The sequence below is a fragment of the Gopherus flavomarginatus genome, chromosome 3 (assembly GCF_025201925.1).
Source record: "Gopherus flavomarginatus isolate rGopFla2 chromosome 3, rGopFla2.mat.asm, whole genome shotgun sequence".
Lineage (NCBI taxonomy): Eukaryota > Metazoa > Chordata > Testudines > Testudinidae > Gopherus > Gopherus flavomarginatus.
The window spans coordinates 284,254,947-284,278,456 of NC_066619.1; the positions used below are offsets into that span (position 1 = coordinate 284,254,947).

The following is a 23,510-nucleotide window of genomic DNA, read 5'->3' on the forward strand; positions in this document are numbered from 1 at the left end:
ATGGTCTGTGTGCCCCCTGGGGTAATCGTTCCCCTTGACAGTAGCTTTTTTGCTTTCTGCCAGTTCCATCCATTTGGCTCCAATCTCCCCCGCCTCAGCGATATTCTTGGGGTGTCCATCTTGTATGTACCGTGTGATGTCTTCAGGAACACCATCCAAGAACTGCTCCATTTGTATGAGGAGGTTCAGTTCGTCCAAGGTTTGAATGTTGTTTCCTGTTAGCCAGGCCTCATAGTTTTTTGCAATGTAGTAGGCGTGTTTGGGAAATGACACCTCTGGTTTCCACTTTTGGGTTCTGAAGCGCCGACGGGCATGATCTGGGGTTATCCCCATCCTGTATCTGGCCTTGGTTAGAAAAAGTTTATAGTCATTCATTTGGTGCTTAGGCATTTCAGCTGCCACCTCTGCTAAAGGTCCACTGAGCTGTGACCTCAATTCTACCATGTACTGGTCTTTGGGAATGCTGTACCCAAGACAGGCTCTTTCAAAATTTTCCAAGAAGGCCTCGGTGTCATCACCTGCCTTGTAGGTGGGAAATTTCCTGTGCTGTGGAGCAATATTTGGCGCCGGGTTGTTAGGGTTGGCTGGCACATGCAGCCCAGCTTTTGCCAACTCCAGTTCATGTTTTCTCTGTTTTTCCTTCTCTTCATTCTCTTTTTGTTGTTTTTTCCATTTCTTTTTGGTGCTTTTCCATTTCTCGGCGGTGGGCCGCCTCTCTTTCTCTTTCTCTTATTTCCATCTCTGTTTGTTTTATTTCCAGTTGTCGCCTGTGTTCAGCTTCTCTGACTTGCTCTTGGGCCTCAATTTTTGCCTTAGAAGTCATGATTCCTGTTTTCTTGTGTTGGGGTGCCCTCCGGTGTTTATCTTCTGCACTGCAGGTTCTCTGTTGCCTCCTGAAGTCTGCCTAGCAACAGTGCCTTTAGCTAATTTTCCTTTTCTCTCTCTAGCTAATGTTCAATGAAGGGAAACCAGAAAAACCACTTTATTTGCATGCCTATAAGTGCTGGTACTTGACTCCTAATGGGAGGGCTATTGCATGACAAAAGACCCTTAACATGCAAGCCACAAACTGCCAGAGAGAGCAGAAAAAAAAATTCTCTCTGGTTCCCTTAAAAAACCAACTGCTTCTCTCTGCTAAAAAGCCCTTAGCAGAGAAAAGAAAAATATAATATTTCTACTGGCTTCTGGATTCTAGTCCCACCAGCTGCACACCATGTAATAACCTTAGTCCCAGATTTGGACCTTAGCGTCCAAAATATGGGGGTTAGCATGAAAACCTCCAAGCTTAGTTACCAGCTTGGACCTGGTACCTGCTGCCACCACCCAAAAAATTAGAGTGTTTTGGGGCACTCTGGTCCCTCTGAAAAACCTTCCCTGGGGACCCCAAGACCCAAATCCCTTGAGTCTCACAACAAAGGGAAATAATCCTTTTTCCCTTTCCCCCTCCAGATGCTCCTGGAGAGATACACAGACACAAGCTCTGTGAAACTACACAGAGAGACTCCCCCTCTCTGTTCCCAATCCTGAAAACAAAAAGTACTTTCCTATTCCCCCAGAGGGAATGCAAAATCAGGCTAGCGATCCAACACACAAATCTCCCCTTGATTTCTTCCTCCCACCAATTCCCTGGTGAGTACAGACTCAATTTCCCTGAAGTAAAGAAAAACTCCAACAGGTCTTAAAAGAAAGCTTTATATAAAAAGAAAGAAAAATAAGTACAAATGTTCTCTCTGTATTAGATAATACAACACAGGGTCAATTGCTTAAAAGAATATTGAATAAACAGCCTTATTCAAAAAGAATACAAATCAAAGCACTCCAGCACTTATATTCATGCAAATACCAAAGAAAAGAAAACCATAGAACTTAAGTAGTAATAAGCTCGATAGTATTCATCACCATGCAATTTTGACAGGTTTCCACGCCCCTTTTAGGGCTTTTGTCCCGCCTTCCCACCCCCCGTTTTGGTTGGCGCTGTCGGCCATTTTGAAAAAATGTGTGTGTGTGTTTGACTAGGGGAAGTGTATTTAATATCAGGGTGGATTAAGAGAAAAGTTAAATAATATTGAAGACTAGGTTTATAAAGGGAATTTACTACGGCAAAACCTGTTTGTTAAGCACCGAATAAAAAAGCATTGAATGTATTCAATACCAATGTAGGTTAAGAAAAAAAACATTATAAACTAAGTTTAAAAGGATAATTAAGTGAAGCAAAACCTGTTTTGTAAGGACATAAGCAAAAACTATAAGGAAATACTTAAAAAGTAGGTTTAAAAAAATTAACCAAGGCAAAGCCTGTTTGGGGTGCCCTGGGTAAAAAAGGGATTGAAACTTTTGACTGCCAACATAGGTTATAAAAAGCTTTTTAATATTATTAAGTAATATTAAAAACAATACAGCTAGGTTTAAAAGGGGAATTGACTGAAGCAAAACCTGTTAAGTAAGCACATGGCCAAAAACTGTAAAGGGGTCCTAAGAAAAAGGCTTTTAAAAACATTAAAAACTAGGTTTAAAAGAAAATGTACTAAGGCAGTGTAATAAAAGTGAATAAAACGTATTAAAACTAGTCAATACCAATGTAGGTTAAGAAAAAACGAGGTTTAAAAGGAAAATTGACAAAGAGAAAGCCTGTTCTGTAAGCACAGGGTAAAAACTCTATAAAAAAGTGGCTAAGAAAAATACAATAAAGCTCAGGGTAAAATTAAAAAATGTTTACCTTTGCAGTCTTTTTGTAAAACGAGGCAGCTTTTCTGGTTTAACCCTAGTAAATAAAACACATTAAAACTAGTGAATGCCAATGCAGGTTAAGAAAAAACGAGTTTTAAAAGGAAAATTGACCAAGGGAAAGCCTGTTTGGTAAGCCCGGGGTAAAAAAGCATTCAATATCAGTGTAGATTAATTAAAAAGAGCAAAGATAGAGAGCACGCGGCGGAATCAGAATGAGACAGAGAGAGAGAAGCAGGCAGAGTCTGTTTAGTAAGCACAGGGTAAAAAAGCATTCAGAATCAGGGCGGGTTACAAGACAAGAAAAGCGAGGAGAGAGTCCGCTTTGGAAAGAGCAACGATAGAGAGCACAGGGTAGGATTAAAGAGAAAGAGAGAGAATTGTTACCTTTGCCCGTCTTTCTGTAGAATGAGGGAGATTTCCTGCTTCTGACACTCTCCAGCTTGTTATCACCGCTTTTGGATCGGCCCAATCAGAGGTGGTTTTACAACAGCGTCATAGAATTCATTTTCCTGAACCAACCAATCCTAGTGTTTCAAGAGTTTAAGCAAGAGCCAGCCCCCTCCTTTGCCCCTCCCCTTCTCTCTCCCCCCGCCCTTTTAACTGTTTTTTTCTTATCTAAAGAAACAGACCCCTAGCATTTTCCCGCCATGTAGCCCTTTTACAAAGAGTTTTTATAAAAGTTAAAACCATAAGCTTTTACTAATACACCATTTTTAACACATGTTAAAATTACCTTAAGTTTTGCAAAGGAATAAAAAAAACACCCCCTTTGTATGTGTTGTAATAAAAAGTATGCAGAAGCACCCTAGGTTTTTTAGTAACAGGCGGTATATATATTTTTTATTTTGTAAACCATTAAATTAGGAAGACAAAGAAGCAATGCGCCTGTTAGCAAAGCAGCCTCTGTGAGTTAGTGAATTAGAGATAAGAAGGCTGCTTCTTTTTCGTGCTTTTTAACAAACAGAAGTTACAATTACATTAAGTTTTGCAAAAGGATAAGGACTCGAAAAAACAATTTTTTGTATGTGTTGTAATAAAAAATTATACAGAAGCACCCTAGGTTTTTTAGTAACAGGCGGTTTATATATCCCTTATTTTGTAAACCAGTAAATTAAAAAGACAAAGAAGCAAAGCGCCCGTTAGCTAAGCAGTTTTTGTGAGTTAGTGGATTAGAGAAAAGATTGCTTTTTTTACTATTTAACAAATAAAAGTGAAAAGGAAACCTGCAGACCCATAGCCTTTGTTTAGGCACAGGTGTTTTAATAACAGGTAAGTGTGCAAAAACAGTTTAGGGCTATAAAACTAACGTGTTGTAACAAAAAAAGGTTTGTTTTTTTTTAATTTTAGGCTAATGCGAACCATTTTAAAGTAAAAACAGCAGGCTTTTGCAGCAGAGCGGCTGTCAGCAAAAGCAGCCTCTGTAAGTCAGTAAATTAAAAATAAAAAGAACAAAACATAAGAAGGTCTTCTTTTAAAGCAAAAACTAGCCAGATCAGGTATTAAAATCATACTAACTTACTTACTATTAAAACTAAGCTTTTTAACCATTAAAGTTTAAAAGCTAAAGTGTGTAGCCAAAAACCTTCCCGCCTTTTTTAAAAAACCGACTAAGACAACCACCCCCCCCCCCCCCCCCCTTCCCCCTCCCCCCTCCCCCCTCCTCCCGCCCTTATCTAAACAGCCAGAGCCTTCGGCTTTTTTTTAACCCTGTAACAAAAGCTATATACCGTTTTAAAATGTGTTTTTAAAGTAATACCTAATTTTTTTAACTTATTAACAATGTAAAATAAGTTTTGTAAAAGTTTAACGTGGTTTATTTTTAAATTAGCACATTTTAAAGTAAAAACAGCAGGCTTTTGCAGCAGAGCGGCTGTCAGCAAAAGCAGCCTCTGTAAGTCAGTAAATTAAAAATAAAAAGAACAAAACATAAGAAGGTTTTCTTTTAAAGCAAAAAATAGCCAGATCAGGTATTAAAAAGCATACTAACTTACTTACTATTAAAACTAAGCTTTTTAACCATTAAAGTTTAAAAGCTAAAGTGTGTAGCCAAAAACCTTCCCGCCTTTTTAAAAAAACCGACTAAGACAACCACCCCCCCCCTTCCCCCCCCCCCCCCCCCCCCCCCCCCCCCCTCCTCCCGCCCTTATCTAAACAGCCAGAGCCTTCGGCTTTTTTTTTTAACCCTGTAACAAAAGCTAATTACCGTTTTAAAATGTGTTTTTAAAGTAATACCTAATTTTTTAACTTATTAACAATGTAAAATAAGTTTTGTAAAAGTTTAACGTGGTTTATTTTTAAGTTAGCACATTTTAAAGTAAAAACAGCAGGCTTTTGCAGCAGAGCGGCTGTCAGCAAAAACAGCCTCTGTAAGTCAGTAAATTAAAAATAAAAAGAACAAAACATAAGAAGGTCTTCTTTTAAAGCAAAAAAATAGCCAGATCAGGTATTAAAAAGCATACTAACTTACTTACTATTAAAACTAAGCTTTTTAACCATTAAAGTTTAAAAGCTAAAGTGTGTAGCCAAAAACCTTCCCGCCTTTTTTAAAAAACCGACTAAGACAACCACCCCCCCCCCCCCCCCCCCTTCCCCCTCCTCCCTCCCCCCCCCCCCCCCCCTCCTCCCGCCCTTATCTAAACAGCCAGAGCCTTCGGCTTTTTTTTAACCCTGTAACAAAAGCTATATTCCGTTTTAAAATGTGTTTTTAAAGTAATACCTAATTTTTTAACTTACTAACAATGTAAAATAAGTTTTGTAAAAGTTTAAGGTGGTTTATTTTTAAATTAGCAGTTTTGTTTTAAAAACCAAGGCCATATAACAAATTTAAAAAATACAGGTTGCAGTTTTTAAAAACTTTTTGGTTACAAAGCTGTAAATAGGTATATTACCATTTACAAAGGCTTTTTATTAACTGTTTAAACACATTTACTATAAAAAACAACATTGTTAGCCATTAAAGCTAAAGTATTTGGCGCCCCCCAAAACTGCACCCGCCTTTTTTCCTAGAAAAGTGCCCTTTACACACCCTGTTTTTTTTAAAGAATTTTGGGTGTGGGGGGCAAAACTTTTTTTTTTAAAAAAGCAGGTTTAAACCTATAAATAGGGGAACAAAAAACTAAACAAGGCTGTTAAAGAAATATTGCTAATACAAGACTTCTACCGTTATGGGAAGCAACAACATGGTAAGAAACCTTACTATAATTTGTATGGGCCGCCAAGATATTATAACAGCGTTATGCTTAGTTAAAAGCCAACATTTTTTCTTTTGAATAGGACGAGAACTTTTTTCTTGACATTCCAGATGCCGCGCTAGAAGCTTTAAATTTTGGTAAGCCAATTAATATGCTACACAAGTATAATTTATTTTTAAGAAAAAAAGGTTTTAAAAAATTTTATTTTTTTAATTTAGAACAAGATGGAAGTCAAAACCACCCAATAGGTTTTCCTGAAATTACAGAGGAAGGTGTGAACTGTTTTTTAAATATGTGGTTTTTTAAAAATTGACGTTGGAAATAGTGTGCATTTTAGGGGTTTGTTTGTTATTGTTAGGAAAAAAAACTTTTAAAGGTTTTACTGTACAAAAGCTGCCGTTGTACAGCCCCAAGGGGGGGAGGGGGGGGGGGGGGGGGGTAAACTAAAAGAGCGCTTTATTTTGTACATTATACTTAAACGCGGTTTTTAGCCCCCTTATTGCAAAAACGTTTTTAAAATATATATATTTGGGGGACATGTTTGTTGTTAGTAAAAAAAAAAAAACCCCGTGCTAAAAAACATTTTTATGTGTATCGGCAGACTTATCAAGCGTTATTCCTCAAGAAGAAATGTTGAAGGGAAGAGCGCTTAAAGGGGCCAAGAAATTTCCCTCTGAGGCAGCTGCAGTTGGAAGCAAGGGTATTAAGCACACCGATTTTGAACAGCCCTGCACGTCCAAATCCCTCATTGCCCAAAACCCGCAACCTTTAAAGAGGGGCAAAAAATTTCCCTCTGAGGCAGCTGCAGTCGGAAGCAAGGGTATTAAGCACACCGATTTTGAACAGCCCTGTACGTCTAAATCCCTTATTGAACAAAACCAGCCGGCATTAAAAAAGGCCAAAAAGTCTACCTCTAAAACAGCATCCGTTTTCAGGGCGGGGGGAAAGGGGCTCAGACCCCCCGCTTTTGAACCGCCCAAAGCTACCTCTACAACTTTCAAAAACCATGGTAAGCGAGGCGGAGGCGGTAAAGCCCCTCGTTTTCAACAGACCTATGCCTCCCCGACCCAATCAGCTTTAAAAATAAACAACTCTGTAGAAGGAACCGTGTCTAGGGGTGGGTTCGAGCAGGGTGAAGAAGTTAACCCCCAAGCTTTCGGAACCCGCAAAACCCCTGCTACAAATAACAATCTTCCTGTGGGGCTGGCCGCATCAGTTGCTGCTTGTAACGAGCTGTTTAGTGTTTGTTCATCTTTAAAGCGTTTAATAGATAAAAAGTTTTCAAAGCTAATTCTTGAGGTATTTCAAAAACAAAATTTTCCAGAAGAAAGGGTTGTTTTAGACCAAAAAATAGCAGACACCCGGGCACTAATTGAAAAGGTCGAAAGCGCGTTAAAGGGGGAAGGAAGAGGGTGACTACACATGAAACCTAAAAATGTAAAAAGGGGTTGGAAAAAAAAATGGAAAAAATCTAAAATGTTAAGAAGGCTTTTGGCAAAAAGAATAAAAAAAGCCAAAGCTATTTTAAAAAAACAACCCCCCAACCAAGAAAGGGAAATAGACCCTCCCACCCCTTCTTCTTCTTCTGAAGGTCCAGATTTCCCCGCTCCTGATACACCACCACAGGTGTATTTGGAGCGTGTAAGACACTGGATAAGACCCCGAAGAGAGTTTAACGCATATGAATATTTTCAGGAATTTCGTTTTGCTAATTTGGACAGAGTAACGGGGTTCACAGAAGCCATGGCGGCCATCGACATTGCTATTCAAAATTTGCTAGATGATATTAATAATCAGGTGGGTCCTGAAGATTTTGTACAGCTACGCTTAGATGCCCCGGGGCTAAATCACCCGCTCTTTTCTTTACGGAGGCCTTGGGAAAATTTAAACGCCATAGATTTTTTAAATAACATCGTTAATGTGTTGCAAAGTAATGCAGAGATTGTGGGGTCCGGAACTTTACGCCTGGTTGTTACAATTATTAGAAACAGGCTTGGTGGAGTTGGGTCTGTAAGACCCCTAAAAACTATTACGTACAGTAAAATTATTGAAAAAAAAAGAAAACATTTAATTGATTTAAATAATCAGGGTAACAACTTATGTTTTGCCGGTAGCGTGCTGGGTCTTTTATCAGATAAAAAACTTACAGATGCCCAGTTGTTAGAGGGGGCCAAACACCTTCATCAGGAGTTGGGGTTTTCGGACCAAAAAATGATTAGCTTGACAGACGTGAGCTCTTTCGAAGAGCGCTTGGGGGTAGCTATTACCGTTTTGTATTATGAAAATGGAAATTGGTGTTTTTTTACAACTGGGGGTGTACAGCGTTTCCAAACTGTTTTTGTTTTGTTACATAACAAACATTTTTACGGTATTTTAAATATTAAAGCCTTTATAGGCGCCCCGTATTTGTGCAACTACTGTTACGCTCCCTATAGCCACAAACACCAGCACGCCTGTAAAAACCACTGCCGTACGTGTAATAGCGCCGAGTGCCTCGAAGTGGCCGGTGAAAAAAAAAAGATGCCCCAGCTGTAAGCTGTTTTGCAGGTCTGACGACTGTTTAGAAAGGCACAGCGCTTTGGCGACCAGCGGTAAAGTTGATTGTAAAAACAGAATTTTTTGCGATAAATGCGGCTTCTACACGGTTAAAAATCACCAGTGTAGAAGCAAAAAGTGTCCCCAGTGCCATCAAAAAACAGACAACATAGAGGGTCACGAGTGTTATATGCGTAATATTTGGTCTCCAGAAGAGGGAAAGGATTATGTGTTTTATGATTTTGAATGTATGCAGGAAACGGGGGTACACGTGCCAAATTATATTTATGCTTTGCATTTAAATAAAAAAACTAGCTGGGAATTTAAGGGGGAAGAATGCATTAGCGAGTTTGTTTTAACCTTTATAGACAAGCGCTTTAAGGGATACACTTTTATTGCTCATAACGCTAAAGGTTACGATAGTTATTTTATTCTAAGGCAGTTAATTAAAGAAAAAATGGCTGTTAGCACCGTAACGCAAGGGGGAAAACTTATTTGCGTGACGGTGGTAAACTTAGCCATTAAATTTATAGATTCTTTAAATTTTCTCCCCATGAAACTTAGCAAGTTACCCAAAGCTATGGGGTTTGAGGAAGCGAAGGGGTACTTTCCACACTTTTTTAACACCGTTAAAAATCAAAACTATGTGGGACCTATGCCCGAAATAGAGTACTTTGGAGTAGACTACATGATGCCTGAAGAAAAAAAAGAATTTTTAAACTGGTACCAGCACAATCGCCAAAACAGCTTTGATCTTCAAAAAGAACTACGCTATTATTGTCAAAAAGATGTTGAAATTTTGCGAGAGGCTTGCGACCGGTTCAGAAACGAAGTTATAAAAATGACCGAAAAGCAAATTGTTAAAAACCCCGGAAAGGATAATGAGGAAGTGGTTACTAAGTGTATAGATCCCTTTCAGCACCTCACATTGGCCTCGATTTGCATGGCCATGTACCGGTTTAATTTTTTAAAGCCGCAAACCATAGCGCTTTTGCCGTTAGACAATTACCACAAACAGCAGAAGAGATATTCCACGCCGGCCATTCAGTGGTTGATGTACGTAGCCCACACTGAAAATATTTACATTCAACACGCTTTGCAGGGTGGCGAGTTTAAAACTGGGTCCTATTTTTTGGACGGTTACGCCATTATAGCTGGTAAACCCACGGCCTTTGAATTTAACGGGTGTTTTTTTCACGGGTGCCCCATTTGCTATTGCGAAAATGATTACAACCCGTTGCTTAAGGCAACCTACGGACAGCTGTACAACCGAACCATTATTAAGGCTGAATTTTTAAAAAGCCAGGGGTTTGAGGTAAGGACCGTGTGGGAACACGAGTGGCAGGCCATGCTAGCAAACGATAACCGGGTGGAAAATTTTTTACGAGAAAAAAAAGCTGCCACAGCCTCTGGTTCCTAGAGACGCCCTTTACGGTGGTAGAACAAACGCCATTTGCCTTTATTACAAACCGCTGCCCGGGGAGCAGGTTCATTACTACGATTTTACCAGCCTCTACCCATTTGTTAACAAAACTAAACAGTACCCGGTGGGACATCCCGTTATTGTGTATGAGGGTTTTGGGGATATCGGCCAGTACTTTGGCATAGCCAAGGTTAAAGTGTACCCTCCAAGAGGTTTGTATTTTCCCGTGTTACCATACAGGGTTGATGGTAAACTAATGTTTCCCCTGTGCGCCCTTTGTGCAGAAACAAAACAAAAGGATCCCTGCGGGCACAGTCAGGAGGAGAGGGCTTTAACAGGGACTTGGTGCACAATAGAGTTGGTGGAGGCTTTAAACAAAGGGTACAAAATCGCTGAAATTTATGAAGTCTGGCATTTTAACCGCTCTTCAGATGCCCTGTTTTCAGACTATATTAAAACACACCTAAGACAAAAACAAGAGGCCTCGGGGTTTCCTCACTGGTGTACGGACAAGCTTAAAAAAGAACAGTACGTTAAAGAGTACCGTGAAAAAGAAGGTGTGTGTCTGCGTCTAAACAAAATTAAGGTAAACCCCGCCAAAAGACAAATTTCAAAGCTGTTTTTAAATTCCTTGTGGGGAAAATTTGGTCAGCGAACAAATTTGACTAACACTAGTATAGTAACGGACCCGGACGAGCTCTTTAAGTACGTTTTTGTACCTTATTACGATGTGTCATCGTGCGAGTTTATCAATGATGATACAGCCGTAGTGTCTTGGAAGTACGCAAAAGAACACTGCACCCATTCCAGCAACACTAACGTGTTTATAGCGTGCTTTACCACCGCTTATGCTCGGTTAGAGCTCTACCGCTTGTTAGATCGTTTACAGCAGCGGTGTCTTTATCATGATACGGATTCTGTAATTTTTGTAAGTAAAGAAGGGGAGTGGAATCCCCCCCTAGGGGATTATTTAGGAGATTTAACTAGCGAAATACCCCCAGATGAACACATTGTGGAGTTTGTGTCCGCGGGACCTAAAACATACGGGTACAAACTGTCCAGCGGTAAAACCTGTATGAAATTAAAAGGAATCACACTTAACTCAGGAAACAGTGAAAAAATTAATTTTGAAAGCTTAAAAGAACTTGTCTGGGATTACCCCGCGGGAGAGGACCCAAAAGAAATCGTAATACAGCAGCCAGGAATCGTAAGGGTAAAAAAACACTGGTTAATAGAAACAAGAACTCTAAAAAAAACCCAAAAAGTCATTTACGACAAAAGAGCCCTCGAGGAGGCTTTTAAAACTTTGCCGTACGGGTATTAATTATTATGAAAAACCACGTTCAGTTTGTTCATCCCTTTTCCTGTTTGCTTTGTGGGCCCTCAAATTCTGGAAAATCATATTTTATAAAACAGTTGTTAGAAAATGGTCATAAACTGTTATCATGTATGCCTGAAAATATTGTGTGGTGTTATAGCTGTTGGCAACCGCTGTATACAGAGTTGCTGCAAAAATTTTCATGTATTACATTTTTGGAAGGTTTACCTAATACTTTTAATGATGAACATTTATTTCCTAGTAATAAAGTGAATATGGTTATTATAGATGATCTAATGGAGTCTGCTTCTGACAGTGGTGAAATTGAAAAAGCCTTTACAAAATACGTACACCACAAAAACTTAAGTATTATGTACATTGTGCAAAATATGTTTTGTCAGGGAAAAAAAAAGCCGTACAATTAATTTAAATACTAAATATATGGTTCTTTTTAAAAACCCCCGCGATAAACTACAAGTCACCACTTTGGCCCGGCAAATGTACCCTGGTAAAACACAATTTTTTTTGGAGGCTTTTGAGGACGCTACCAAAGACCCCTACGGGTATCTGCTGGTGGATTTAAATGCTTCAACGCCCGAAAACCTCAGGTTAAGAACAGGTCTTTTCCCCCCAGACTGGCCCTGTGCATACACCTTTAAAAAAACCCATAAAAAATAGTTATTTTTTATTAATCCTCCATTTTAAAAAAAATCACCTCCCGAACAAACATGTCTTACCGTGTGCAAAAAAACCTGGCTCTTTTAAAATTTCTTATCAAAGCCAAGCCGCAACAAAGAAAGGCTATTCTCTGTACGGCGTCTGACGACCTAGTAGCGGCCATCTCAGAAATAGCGCTTAACACTTTAAAAGGAAACATTCCTTTAAAACCTCGACAAATAAGCATCCTTAAAAAAAAACGAAAAATTATTAAAAAGCTAAGCGATAAAAAGCTATCCCTGAAAAGAAAAAAGGTTATTGTAAAACAAACTGGTGGCTTTATTGGCCCTTTGTTAAGCTTTGCACTCCCCCTGCTGTCAAGCCTTTTAATTAACAGATAATGGAATACGCCGAAAAAATGTACCTTGTTCCTAGCCACCAGTTAGAACAAATAAAGCGGGCTTCTAGCGGTGAAGAAAATATCAGAACCACAACCAGTCGCCAGTTGGATTCAGAAATGAAAGACATTCTTCAAAGAACCGGTTTATCCGACTACGAAAAGGCTAAACTCTACGAGGCGGTCCTGCAAAAATACCTGGTATTGGCCAAGCGTGGTGAAATGGAAAAGACTAAAATAAACCTTTTTTTTTCCCCTGAGCAAGAGCAAGAGCAAGAGCAAGAGCAAGAGGAGTTTCAACCTCCTAACGTTCAGGGGGATGTATCGGACTTTGTTATTCAGGAGGTGTTGGAGGGGGTAAATCCTCGCTATAAAAAAAAAGCTGAAATATTGTTAAATAAGCTTAAACAACGTAAAGATGTGTCTTCTTGGGCTGATAATGGCCGTTTTGTGTACCGGGGGAAGGCGATTGAGGGGTCTCACATGCTTGATTTAGTCAGGGGGGTAACCGGCTCTTATTCTTTCGCTAACAAGAGGGCTCCTAAAGGGTGGCATGTTTTTATGAAAGCCTTGGCAGAGCTAAACGTGCCTACGACCGTCGTAGGGCATGTTACCAATAAACAATTTTTAGAGCGTCTAAAAATAGGGCTAAAGCCGGTCAAGGCCACAAGTAACACCGCCTCTTTTAAAAGCGTCCCTGTTAAAAAACGAAAAATTGACTGGTTAACAATGTAAAATAAAAAACGTAAACAAAATTAAAAATTGTGTTTTATTGATGCAGCTCTTTAAACACACGACAAGATAAACACGTTTGAACATGTTGAAACATGCTTAAAACAGGTCTGGGCATGCCGGGTCTTTTTCCTTTTACAAATCGCACCACCAAGCGGTCATTTTCTGCTAAATCATCGGAGTACAATTTTAAAATACAATCAAAAGATAAACCCTTATTACGTTGTTTTAAAAAAAAAATACAATGATAACCGCAGGTTACAGCTAGGGGGTCCTGTAGTTGTCTCTGATGAAACACAACCTTATCACAGTTACGGTTTAAAAAAGTCATAATAGACTTAGGGAAAAAGTTACTGTCTGGGGAAAAACCGTAGGAGTCAAAAAACTCGCCGGGCCCCCGTTTCGGTAAATAAAGGGCCAGCCAATGTTCCCCGGGTAACTTATGGGGGTGGGTGTTAACAATAAGCCCCAAAGGTCTTCCGGACACAAAACTTTTCGGAAGCAAATCGCTAGAAAAAACATCTAAAAAAGAAGGGTCCTTTGATAAAATATCTCGTAGCTGCACGGTGTTCATGATTACATATAGTCAAACAGAACGTTTCTTCTATGATTTACTTCGAGCACGTTATCAAAAACCCCATACACTATCATGTTAACCGTAGAGGGCAAAGCCGTTGCAAACCGAATTTCCGCTCTCAGGTTTCCAGTTTTAATTAAAGAATAATGGTCGGCGCACTCCTGATCCGGGGTCAAATCAAAGGCGTACAGCGTATAGCCCTGGGCAAATTCATCGCGGTTAATTAAGAGCGATCGATCTTTTACATATTTTCCAGTAGCCTGCACGAGCTGCATGTACTCTCTCACGCAGTTTCCATTTTCAAAATCGGGTTGTAGGGGTTTTGCTGGCACCTGTTCGCCATCCACATACAAGGCCACAAAATTAATGTTATAATGTTTAAAGTTAAAAGGGTTTTTAACGTAGCTGCCGCTGAAGGCGTCGTTATCTATAAAACCGATTACTAGCTGCTTGGGTAGCTGCCCCAAAAAAAGGTTTTCCTGGTTACTGACACGACTGCCGGCCGGTATGCTAAACACCTTTATGCTTACCCGGTCTACGGGGTACTTAGCGTTGGCGGTCATTAAAGCTTCAGCGTGCCCCAAACGAACCCCCGGGGTTACTTTTACACGTTTTACAAACAGGGACGCCGAAATAATGTGTACTTTATAATTCTCGTTGGCAGTGCCGCTCATAAGGCAAAAAACATCTTTGCTACGTGTTAGTTTGATTTTTAAATCCACGCCGTTTAGCAGTAGTTTTTCTTGAAAAAACAAATCGCTGTGTAAAGGTCCCAACAAATCCAGTTTCCTGCTGCCGGCCGTTAGTTCGGCCCTGCGTATAAACCCCTCATTGGCCTGGCCGACCAAAAGGGTGCTTTCGTGGCCCCCTGCCGTGTCTTTATAAAATCCGCCTGTCGAAAACTGAGTAGCGAGGGTGTCATGGCTGTAGTTTAAAATTAGCTCTATTAAGGCTCTGTAAGGGTAACAATTGTTGCTCTGGCTAATAAGACGATCGCCTAAAGTAACATCCAGCTGGTTAAAAAGAGTGGCGATGGGGTAGTTTGTTAGGGCCACCCGGGCACCATCATCAATGTCTGATCCGTCTTCTTTTGTCACCTTGCAGCACACGTACAGCAGCGTGTTGTTAAGGTCTAAGTAATGATCCCCATGTCCCGAAATAAAAAATTCAAGAGGGGCATTTACCGTTAAAGCGGCCAAAGGAGGCACCTCTACATAAAAGCTATTTTCAATACTGGTTTGTGTGGGGGCTATTTGAAATAAATCCAGCTCCGATTTGGTGCATTCGTCAGAGCCACAATGAATAAAAGCCATTTTAAAATATATCCCTTTTATCGCTGGTAGCGCGACGCTTCCTCTTCTTAGGACGCCTTTTTGGTATATGGCTAAGACCTCTTCTCACAGCTTTTTTTTTTTTAAAGGGTCTAGGTGGGCCTTTAAAGGGCTGGCGCAACGCTGCTCTTTTTCTTCTCATTACCACTAAACCGGAACCTTCCTGTGCTCCTATTTTGTTTATAACTGCGCTAGATACGTGGTTTACGACGTCTCTGGTTATATTTTTCGCGGCTGTTTTCATGTGGGGTTTAATAATGTCAAAACCTCTTTTTAAAAGTGGCACGGCTTTTCTAAAAAGGCTGCGAAATATTCCTCCTAAACCTGCCCCGTACATAACGGGTAATCCTTGATATCCTGGTAAGCCATAGCCAGCCTGGGCCTTGTAGTAGTTTCTATACAAAAAGGGGTCCCCGTAGTTTTTCATAGTTACCATTCTTCAGCTTTTTTGGGACGCAAATGTAGTTTAACAATTACCTTTCCAAAACTAAATGAAACGTGTTTATTTTGATCCGTCTTTATTTCAATAGTAATGGTTCCGATGTGCTGCTTACTTACGGGGACGTAATGCGGTTTGTCATACGTTATTGTAACAAATTCGTTGTTGCTACCACGGATGGGAACGCAGCGCAACAGCGGCACATAGTAGTCCCCCACTAACTGATGTTCCACTATGTCGGTGTACACGTATAAAGAGTTAAAACCCCCCGTAATGTCTGCGGGGTACGGTGCAATCCTACACGGATGATTTGAAAGCATTCCCAGTATTGTTGCCAATTTACCACCTGTGGAAAAAAAGTACTTTCCATCGTTTGGTTTTAGCTGAACCCTTCTAGTCACAGGGTTGTAAATAACGTAGGCATTTGGTTTTTCGGCATCTTTGTCTATATTCTTGTTGATGACTTCTATTAAATGGTGAATGCTCGAATAATAGCCGGCATCCATGTAGTAGGTTCGAATTTTTTTTTCCGATGCTAACGTAAATGCTGTATCGAAAAGAAGCGTGTTCCAAGAGTGACAATAATGAATTTCCGATAAAGCGACATCCCACCGCCCTATTAAATTTAAAGGCTTGGCTAGTTGTATTGTAAAATTGGAACTAGTATTTTGAGGAAAAGCCCCCGCTGAGGCGTTGCTTGGTAATGTCATATAAAAACTTTGTTCAGTCATTTTTTTATTAAAGGTCCTGCACTTGAGACGCTTTAACCCAACTATTAAATTTTTTAGGCCAACCTTTCCATTTTACAAAGAAATATTTGTTTCTTCCCCGACCTTTTTTTTTTAAAATTTTTTCTACCTTGTAAACTCGGTCCTGGTTAGGGTTTACTTTTTGTAATTCTTCAGGATAAAAAGACCCCACAACTTCCTCCCCTTCATAATCTTGTAATGCATACACCGGTCTTTGTCCTCTTAATAAAACCCCTGACACGATAAATATTTCATCGGTAAAGGTTTGCTGATAGCCCTTTTCAAAAGTGCCCTTCGTTTTAGATACTCTTACGTGATCCCCTTTTTTAAAAACCACACGTTGCCTCTTTATTTTAAAACTACCCCCGTAGACGGTTTTCCACACGCTTAGCGCATTAGCTTCTGTCACGTCAATTGGGCGCCCTCTAATAGTTCTGTGATAACTTCTGTTGTAACCGTCTATGAAGGCCTGCAGCACATCAATGTAGCGAAAGGTGTTACGGGCGGTAAAATACCTCCACATTTTTGATTTTAAAGTTCTGTTAAACCTCTCCACAATTCCCGCTTTAACTTCGTTATTGGTAACAAAATGGTGTACTCCATATTGCTTAAACAAATTTTTTAAAGCTTTGTTTAAAAACTCTTTTCCTCGGTCTGTTTGTAATTTTTGAGGCACGCGCCCCTTTGAAAAAATAGCTTTAAACGCCTCTGCCACCTCTTTTCCTGTTTTATTTTTTAGGGTTACCGCCCAGGCGTATTTAGACAAAATATCTATCACTGTTAAAATATATTTACGGTTGTCATTGTCTTTAGAATAGGCGGCCATATCAACCAAATCTGCCTGCCATTGTGTATCCACATTAGACACCACTGTTTTATTTCTTTTAAATTTAAGCCTTGCAGGTTTATGTAAAGCGTAAGCATCTTGATCCGCAAGCCAAGCGGAAACCTGCTTTTTGCTTAAGCTTTTACGGTGTCTTTTAGCGGCCTGAAATAAGGGTGTTATGCCCCCAAAACTACCAACTTTTTCGGGTGAGTAATAAATTTTTTTTAGCAGCTTTGCCATGCTTACCCCGTCTTGCTTTAAAACACTGTATACACAAAAGTTTGTTTCTGCTTTTGTTTTTATTTAACACAACAACGTTTATACACATTTAACTTTTAAAGCGGCAGTAAAGTAATACGATACAATTACATACATTTTTAACGGTTAAGCAAAATAATATAAAAACTGTGATACAGTTTCTTTTAACAATGCATTTTTAATTAATATATATTTTTTAAGCCTCTGGGGTCACAACCTTGCATGTAAAAAGTTTTATAATCCATTTGGCGAACTCTGCTACACACCGCTCGGCCAATATAGGGGGCCACCTCTTTTGACAGATCTACCAGCAAGGCCACCGGGTCAGATGATTTTCCAACCTCCCTAATCATTTTAACAACTTTGGTTATAGTTTCAGTGGTTATGTTAAGCTTTTTTAGTTTGTAGCCTTCAGCTATAATTACATTTACCAGCTGGGCCGCGTTCAGTTTAGAAGAAATACGTCTAAGCTGGTAAAATACTTCTGAGCGATCCCAAAAAATACAAGGGTGACTAAAAGGGTTGGACTTATTTACAGCGCAGGCTGCACAGTTTTCCAAAAGTTGTTTTTTCAAACAGTGGTAAAAGGCTTTTACTACAACAGCTCTAACAATATCAACCATAACTGGATCCTCTTTTTCTTCACCGCTTTTCTGGTCACTCTCTTCACTTTTTACAGACTTTTTTTTAACATCTTGCTTCACACAAAAACAACAGGTACATATTACGGCTGTTCTACTTAGAGACCGCCTCTTTTCATCCTCTGAAGATGTCTGTTAAAAACATTGTAAAAACATATTTTAAGTTTTTTGATGCAAAAATTTTAAAATAAAAAAGCCTAGAGTTTATTTGTGCTACCTCGGTCGTACCCTCGTCTGATTCTGAATTATCATCATCCTCGACTGTCGCACCGTTGAACCCCATATCATCTTCCTGTTATTAAACACAAAACATATAGTTTTATTTTACCACTCTTACATATGTTTATATTTATATATTTTTTAAATTATTTAAGTAATTTTTACCTTGTAGTGTTCTTTGGGTTTTACTATTGACACCCCGTTTGTGTCCTTTGTTTCTGAATCACCTTCGTCAATCATAGTTTCAGCAGCCTATTATTAAACCAACCGTATATTAACGCTTAATTAGTGTCATGCACATATATATATATATATATATATATATATATATTTCAAATAAATTAAGCTGTCTTTACCTCCTCGGGTGTTTCTGTCTCTGCAACTGTTGGCAGTTTGTTACACACCAAAGCAGTAATCTTGTACGGCCCAGGCTTGGTTATCTGTTAAAAATCAAAAGTCATTTTTTAAAAGTGTAAATACAATAATTTTTTATTTTTTTTTACAACTAATAAAGCTTATACCGTAACAATATCGCCATCTTTCCACAACTCGGGGTCCATAGGTTGGTTTTCAACATCGCTATCCTGCGGCTGTTCCTCGGTTGCCATGTCCTCATATATAGGCTCTTCTTCCATTCTCCCCTATAAAAAGAAAAAGATTTAACCCTTTATTTTTATAAAACATTTTGTAATTTGTTACAAAAAAAAAGATTTACTTCTGCCTTTAATTCTGTTTTTTCCAAATCTGACAACAAATTTTTTCGCACTTGATTTTTTACAAACGGCTGTGGCTCCTCTTTTTTCAGTTCTCTTTCAGAATAAAACACAGGGCTCGACAACAAGCCTTTCTCGTTGGCAAAACAACTGTAAAGGAGCCTTCTTTTCTGAACACGGTCTGGCGCACCCAGGGGCAATTCCGGCTTCTTGGCTTCTGTAGGTGTTTTGTACAGGGACATGCCTTTGTGTTTAGTTAGTTTCTCTGTGTTGAAAAACCCGCTCGCAAAACCACGTGTTTTTATACACAAAAACACATGCTGATTGGTAGACAATAACCGGTTTTTAAAAGGCTCTTGCTTAAACTCTTGAAACACTAGGATTGGTTGGTTCAGGAAAATGAATTCTATGACGCTGTTGTAAAACCACCTCTGATTGGGCCGATCCAAAAGCGGTGATAACAAGCTGGAGAGTGTCAGAAGCAGGAAATCTCCCTCATTCTACAGAAAGACGGGCAAAGGTAACAATTCTCTCTCTTTCTCTTTAATCCTACCCTGTGCTCTCTATCGTTGCTCTTTCCAAAGCGGACTCTCTCCTCGCTTTTCTTGTCTTGTAACCCGCCCTGATTCTGAATGCTTTTTTACCCTGTGCTTACTAAACAGACTCTGCCTGCTTCTCTCTCTCTGTCTCATTCTGATTCCGCCGCGTGCTCTCTATCTTTGCTCTTTTTAATTAATCTACACTGATATTGAATGCTTTTTTACCCCGGGCTTACCAAACAGGCTTTCCCTTGGTCAATTTTCCTTTTAAAACTCGTTTTTTCTTAACCTGCATTGGCATTCACTAGTTTTAATGTGTTTTATTTACTAGGGTTAAACCAGAAAAGCTGCCTCGTTTTACAAAAAGACTGCAAAGGTAAACATTTTTTAATTTTACCCTGAGCTTTATTGTATTTTTCTTAGCCACTTTTTTATAGAGTTTTTACCCTGTGCTTACAGAACAGGCTTTCTCTTTGTCAATTTTCCTTTTAAACCTCGTTTTTTCTTAACCTACATTGGTATTGACTAGTTTTAATACGTTTTATTCACTTTTATTACACTGCCTTAGTACATTTTCTTTTAAACCTAGTTTTTAATGTTTTTAAAAGCCTTTTTCTTAGGACCCCTTTACAGTTTTTGGCCATGTGCTTACTTAACAGGTTTTGCTTCAGTCAATTCCCCTTTTAAACCTAGCTGTATTGTTTTTAATATTACTTAATAATATTAAAAAGCTTTTTATAACCTATGTTGGCAGTCAAAAGTTTCAATCCCTTTTTTACCCAGGGCACCCCAAACAGGCTTTGCCTTGGTTAATTTTTTTAAACCTACTTTTTAAGTATTTCCTTATAGTTTTTGCTTATGTCCTTACAAAACAGGTTTTGCTTCACTTAATTATCCTTTTAAACTTAGTTTATAATGTTTTTTTCTTAACCTACATTGGTATTGAATACATTCAATGCTTTTTTATTCGGTGCTTAACAAACAGGTTTTGCCGTAGTAAATTCCCTTTATAAACCTAGTCTTCAATATTATTTAACTTTTCTCTTAATCCACCCTGATATTAAATACACTTCCCCTAGTCAAACACACACACACATTTTTTCAAAATGGCCGACAGCGCCAACCAAAACGGGGGGTGGGAAGGCGGGACAAAAGCCCTAAAAGGGGCGTGGAAACCTGTCAAAATTGCATGGTGATGAATACTATCGAGCTTATTACTACTAACTTACTATCTGATCTCTTTGTCCTTACACTTAGAAACAGAAGACTAGAAAGTAGAGCTACTTCTCCAAAGCTCAGAGCAAGGAGGCAGCCAGAAAACAAAGACAAAAACACTCAATTCCCTCCACCCAAAGTTGAAAAAATCCGGTTTCCTGATTGGTCCTCTGGTCAGGTGCTTCAGCTGAAAGAGACATTAACCCTTAGCTATCTGTTTATGACACCACCATCACAAGCAAATCGCTTTCAGAGTCCTGGCTTCCCAGGATAGAACCCCCAGTCCTGTAAGTGTGGCCTACATGCTTTGTGCCTAGATGTAGACATTTGAATTTAGTCGTCTTAAAACACTTCTCTTTTGCTTGCGCTCATGTCATAACATATTTCCCAGATCTGGACCTTAGCATCCAAAATATGGGTGTTAGCATGCTTAGTTACCAGCTTGGACCTGGTAAAGCTGCCACCACCCAAAAAATTAGAGTGTTTTGGGGCACTCTGATCCCCCCAACAACCTTCCCTGGGGACCCCAAGACCCAAATTCCTTGAGTCTTACAACAAAGGGGAATAAACCCTTTCCCCGCCCCTTCTCCCTTCCAGGTGTTCCCTCCCTGGGTTCCTGGAGAGATATACAGAAGCAAGCTCCGTGAATCTAAACAGAGGGACTCCACCCTCCCTATTTCCAGTCCTGGAAACTGAAGTACCGAGAGGTCTAATCACCCCCCCCCCTTCACCCAGAGGGTATGCAAAGTCAGGCTTAGTAAATCTAACACAAAGAGATTTTTCCCCCTGACTTTTTCCTCCCACCAATTCCCTGGTGAGTTGCAGACTCAATTCCCTGGAGCCCCCACTAAAGAAAACTCCAACAGGTCTTAAAAAGAAAGCTTTATATAAAAAGAAAGGAAAAATACATAAAAATGGTCTTTCTGTATTAAGGTGACAAATACAGGGTCAATTGCTTAAAAGAATATTGAATAAACAGCCTTATTTAAAAAGAATACAATTTAAAGCACTTCAGCAACTACACACATGTAAATACAAAAGAAAAAAACAATAAACCCCTATTGTTTTATGATCTTTGTACTCACAACTTGGAAACCGAAGATTAGAAAGGCAGGAGACAGAAAGATCACTCTCATAGCCGAGAGGGTACAGACCCAAGACAAAGAACTCAAACACAAACTTCCCTCCACCCAGATTTGAAAAAGTCTTGTTTCCTGATTGGTCCTCTGGTCAGGTGTTTCAGGTAAAAGAATATTAACCCTTAGCTATTTGGAAACAGAAGTACCGAGAGGTCTAATCCCTCCCCACCCTTCACCCAGATGGTATGCAAAGTCAGGCTTAGTAAATTTAACACAAAGAAATTTTTCCCCCTGACTTTTTCCTCCCACCAATTCCCTGGTGAGTTGCAGACTCAATTCCCTGAAGACCCCTCTAAAGAAAACTCCAACAGGTCTTAAAAAAAAGCTTTATATAAAAAAAATACATAAAAATGGTCTTTCTGTATTAAAGTAACAAATAAAGGGGCAATTGCTTAAAAAAATATTAAATAAACAGCCTTATTTAAAAAAAATACAATTTAAAGCACTTCAGCAACTACACACATGTAAATACAAAAAAAAAACAATAAACCCCTATTGTTTTATTATCTTTGCACTCACAACTTGAAAACAAAAAATTAAAAAGGCAGGAGACAGAAAGATCACTCTCATAGCCAAAAGGGTACAGACCCAAAACAAAAAACAAAGAACTCAAACACAAACTTCCCTCCACCCAAATTTAAAACAGTCTTGTTTCCTATTTGGTCCTCTGGTCAGGTGTTTCAGGTAAAAAAATATTAACGCTTAGCTATTTGTTTATGACAGCTCAGTTTACCAAACAATCTAAATCTCTCTGAATCAGTGACCTGTTGTCTTCATTATTTACCATTACCCTGATTTTTGTGTCATCTGCAAACTTTATCAGTGGTGGTTTCATGTTTTCTTCCTGGTCACTGATAAAAATGTTAAATAGTATAGGGCAGGGGTGGCCACCCTGAGCCTGAGAAGGAGCCAGAATTTATCAATGTACCTTGCCAAAGAGCCACAGTAATACACCAGCAGCCCCTGTCAGCTTCCCCCGCTCCACTCCCAGCACCTCCCACCCACCGGCAGCCCCACCGATCAGCACCTCCCCTTCCCTCCCTGCACCTCCCAATCAACTGTTTTTGGTGTGCAGGTGGCTCGGGGGGGAGAGGGATGGAGGGCACGGCAGGCTCAAGGGAGGGGGCGGGACGAGGTGGAGTGGGGGCAGGGCCTGTGGCAGAGCCAGGGGTCGAGCAGTGAGCACCCCCCGGCACATTGGAAAGTTGGCGCCTGTAGCTCCAGCACTGGAGTTGGTGCCTATACAAGGAGACACATATTAACTTCTGAAGAGCCGCATGTGGCTCCAGATCCACAGTTTGGCTACCCCTGGCGTCGGGCCAAGATCCAGTCCCTTCAGGACCCCATTAGAAACACACCCTCTCGATGATTCCCCGTTTATAATTACGTTTTGAGAACAGTCAGCTACAGAAGTCTAAGTATATTACGTCAATACATTATCTCCCAAAAAGATCTCATCACAAAAAGATATCCAGCTAGTTTGACAGGATCTATTCTTTATAAATCCATATTGATTGGCCTTGATTACATTACTCTCCTTCAATTCTTTATTCGAGTCCCTCATCAGCCACTCCATTAAATTGCCTGGGATTATAGAATTATGAATGTAGGACTGGAGAGATCTTGAGAGGTCCCGTAGTCCGGTTCCCTGCACTCAAGGCAGGACTGAAGATTATCTAGACCCTCCCTGCCAGGTGTTTGTCCAACTTGCTCTTAAAAATCTCCAATGATGGAGATTCCTCAACCTCCCTAGGCAATTTATTCCAGTGCTTAACCACCCTGATGTCAGACTGAGGGGCCCGTACATACCTGTGTTATCCCATTTACCCTTTTTAAATATTGGCACAGCATTAGCTTTCTTCCACTCTTCTGCAACTTTCTCAG

General features: G+C 39.7%; 1 protein-coding gene and 2 long non-coding RNA genes across 14 annotated transcripts; 1 reads left to right on the top strand and 2 right to left on the bottom strand.

Annotated features, from left to right (window-relative positions):
* Positions 1-2,322: 2,322 nt before the first annotated feature.
* Positions 2,323-5,213, bottom strand: LOC127046455 (uncharacterized). 4 transcript variants are annotated; one of them, XR_007773079.1, is made up of 3 exons: positions 5,199-5,213; positions 3,112-3,236; positions 2,323-2,761 (listed from the first exon to the last, which is right to left on the bottom strand). It is a non-coding gene; the product is annotated as an uncharacterized LOC127046455 (long non-coding RNA). The 4 variants fall into 4 exon arrangements; XR_007773078.1 differs by lacking the exon at positions 5,199-5,213 and adding an exon at positions 4,723-4,737; XR_007773080.1 differs by lacking the exon at positions 5,199-5,213 and adding an exon at positions 4,251-4,265.
* A 623-nt stretch (positions 5,214-5,836) lies between these two features.
* On the top strand, positions 5,837-20,042 carry LOC127046420 (uncharacterized). Of its 9 annotated transcripts, XR_007773022.1 has the most exons (6): positions 5,837-5,909; positions 6,001-6,055; positions 6,137-6,190; positions 6,520-6,618; positions 19,114-19,253; positions 19,604-20,042. XR_007773022.1 is itself a non-coding variant. In XM_050943428.1 (5 exons), exons 1-5 carry the CDS (start codon positions 5,892-5,894, stop codon positions 12,295-12,297), a joined length of 267 nt encoding a protein of 88 aa, XP_050799385.1. In that variant the 5' UTR covers positions 5,837-5,891; the 3' UTR covers positions 12,298-12,521. The 9 variants fall into 9 exon arrangements, 4 of the variants coding, with proteins under 4 accessions (XP_050799385.1, XP_050799386.1, XP_050799383.1 ...); XR_007773023.1 differs by lacking the exon at positions 6,520-6,618; XM_050943428.1 differs by lacking the exons at positions 19,114-19,253; positions 19,604-20,042 and adding an exon at positions 12,287-12,521 and having other exon boundaries at positions 6,520-6,648.
* On the bottom strand, positions 18,188-18,577 carry LOC127046461 (uncharacterized). Its single transcript, XR_007773091.1, has 3 exons — positions 18,542-18,577; positions 18,377-18,460; positions 18,188-18,272 (listed from the first exon to the last, which is right to left on the bottom strand). It is a non-coding gene; the product is annotated as an uncharacterized LOC127046461 (long non-coding RNA).
* Positions 20,043-23,510: the final 3,468 nt, after the last annotated feature.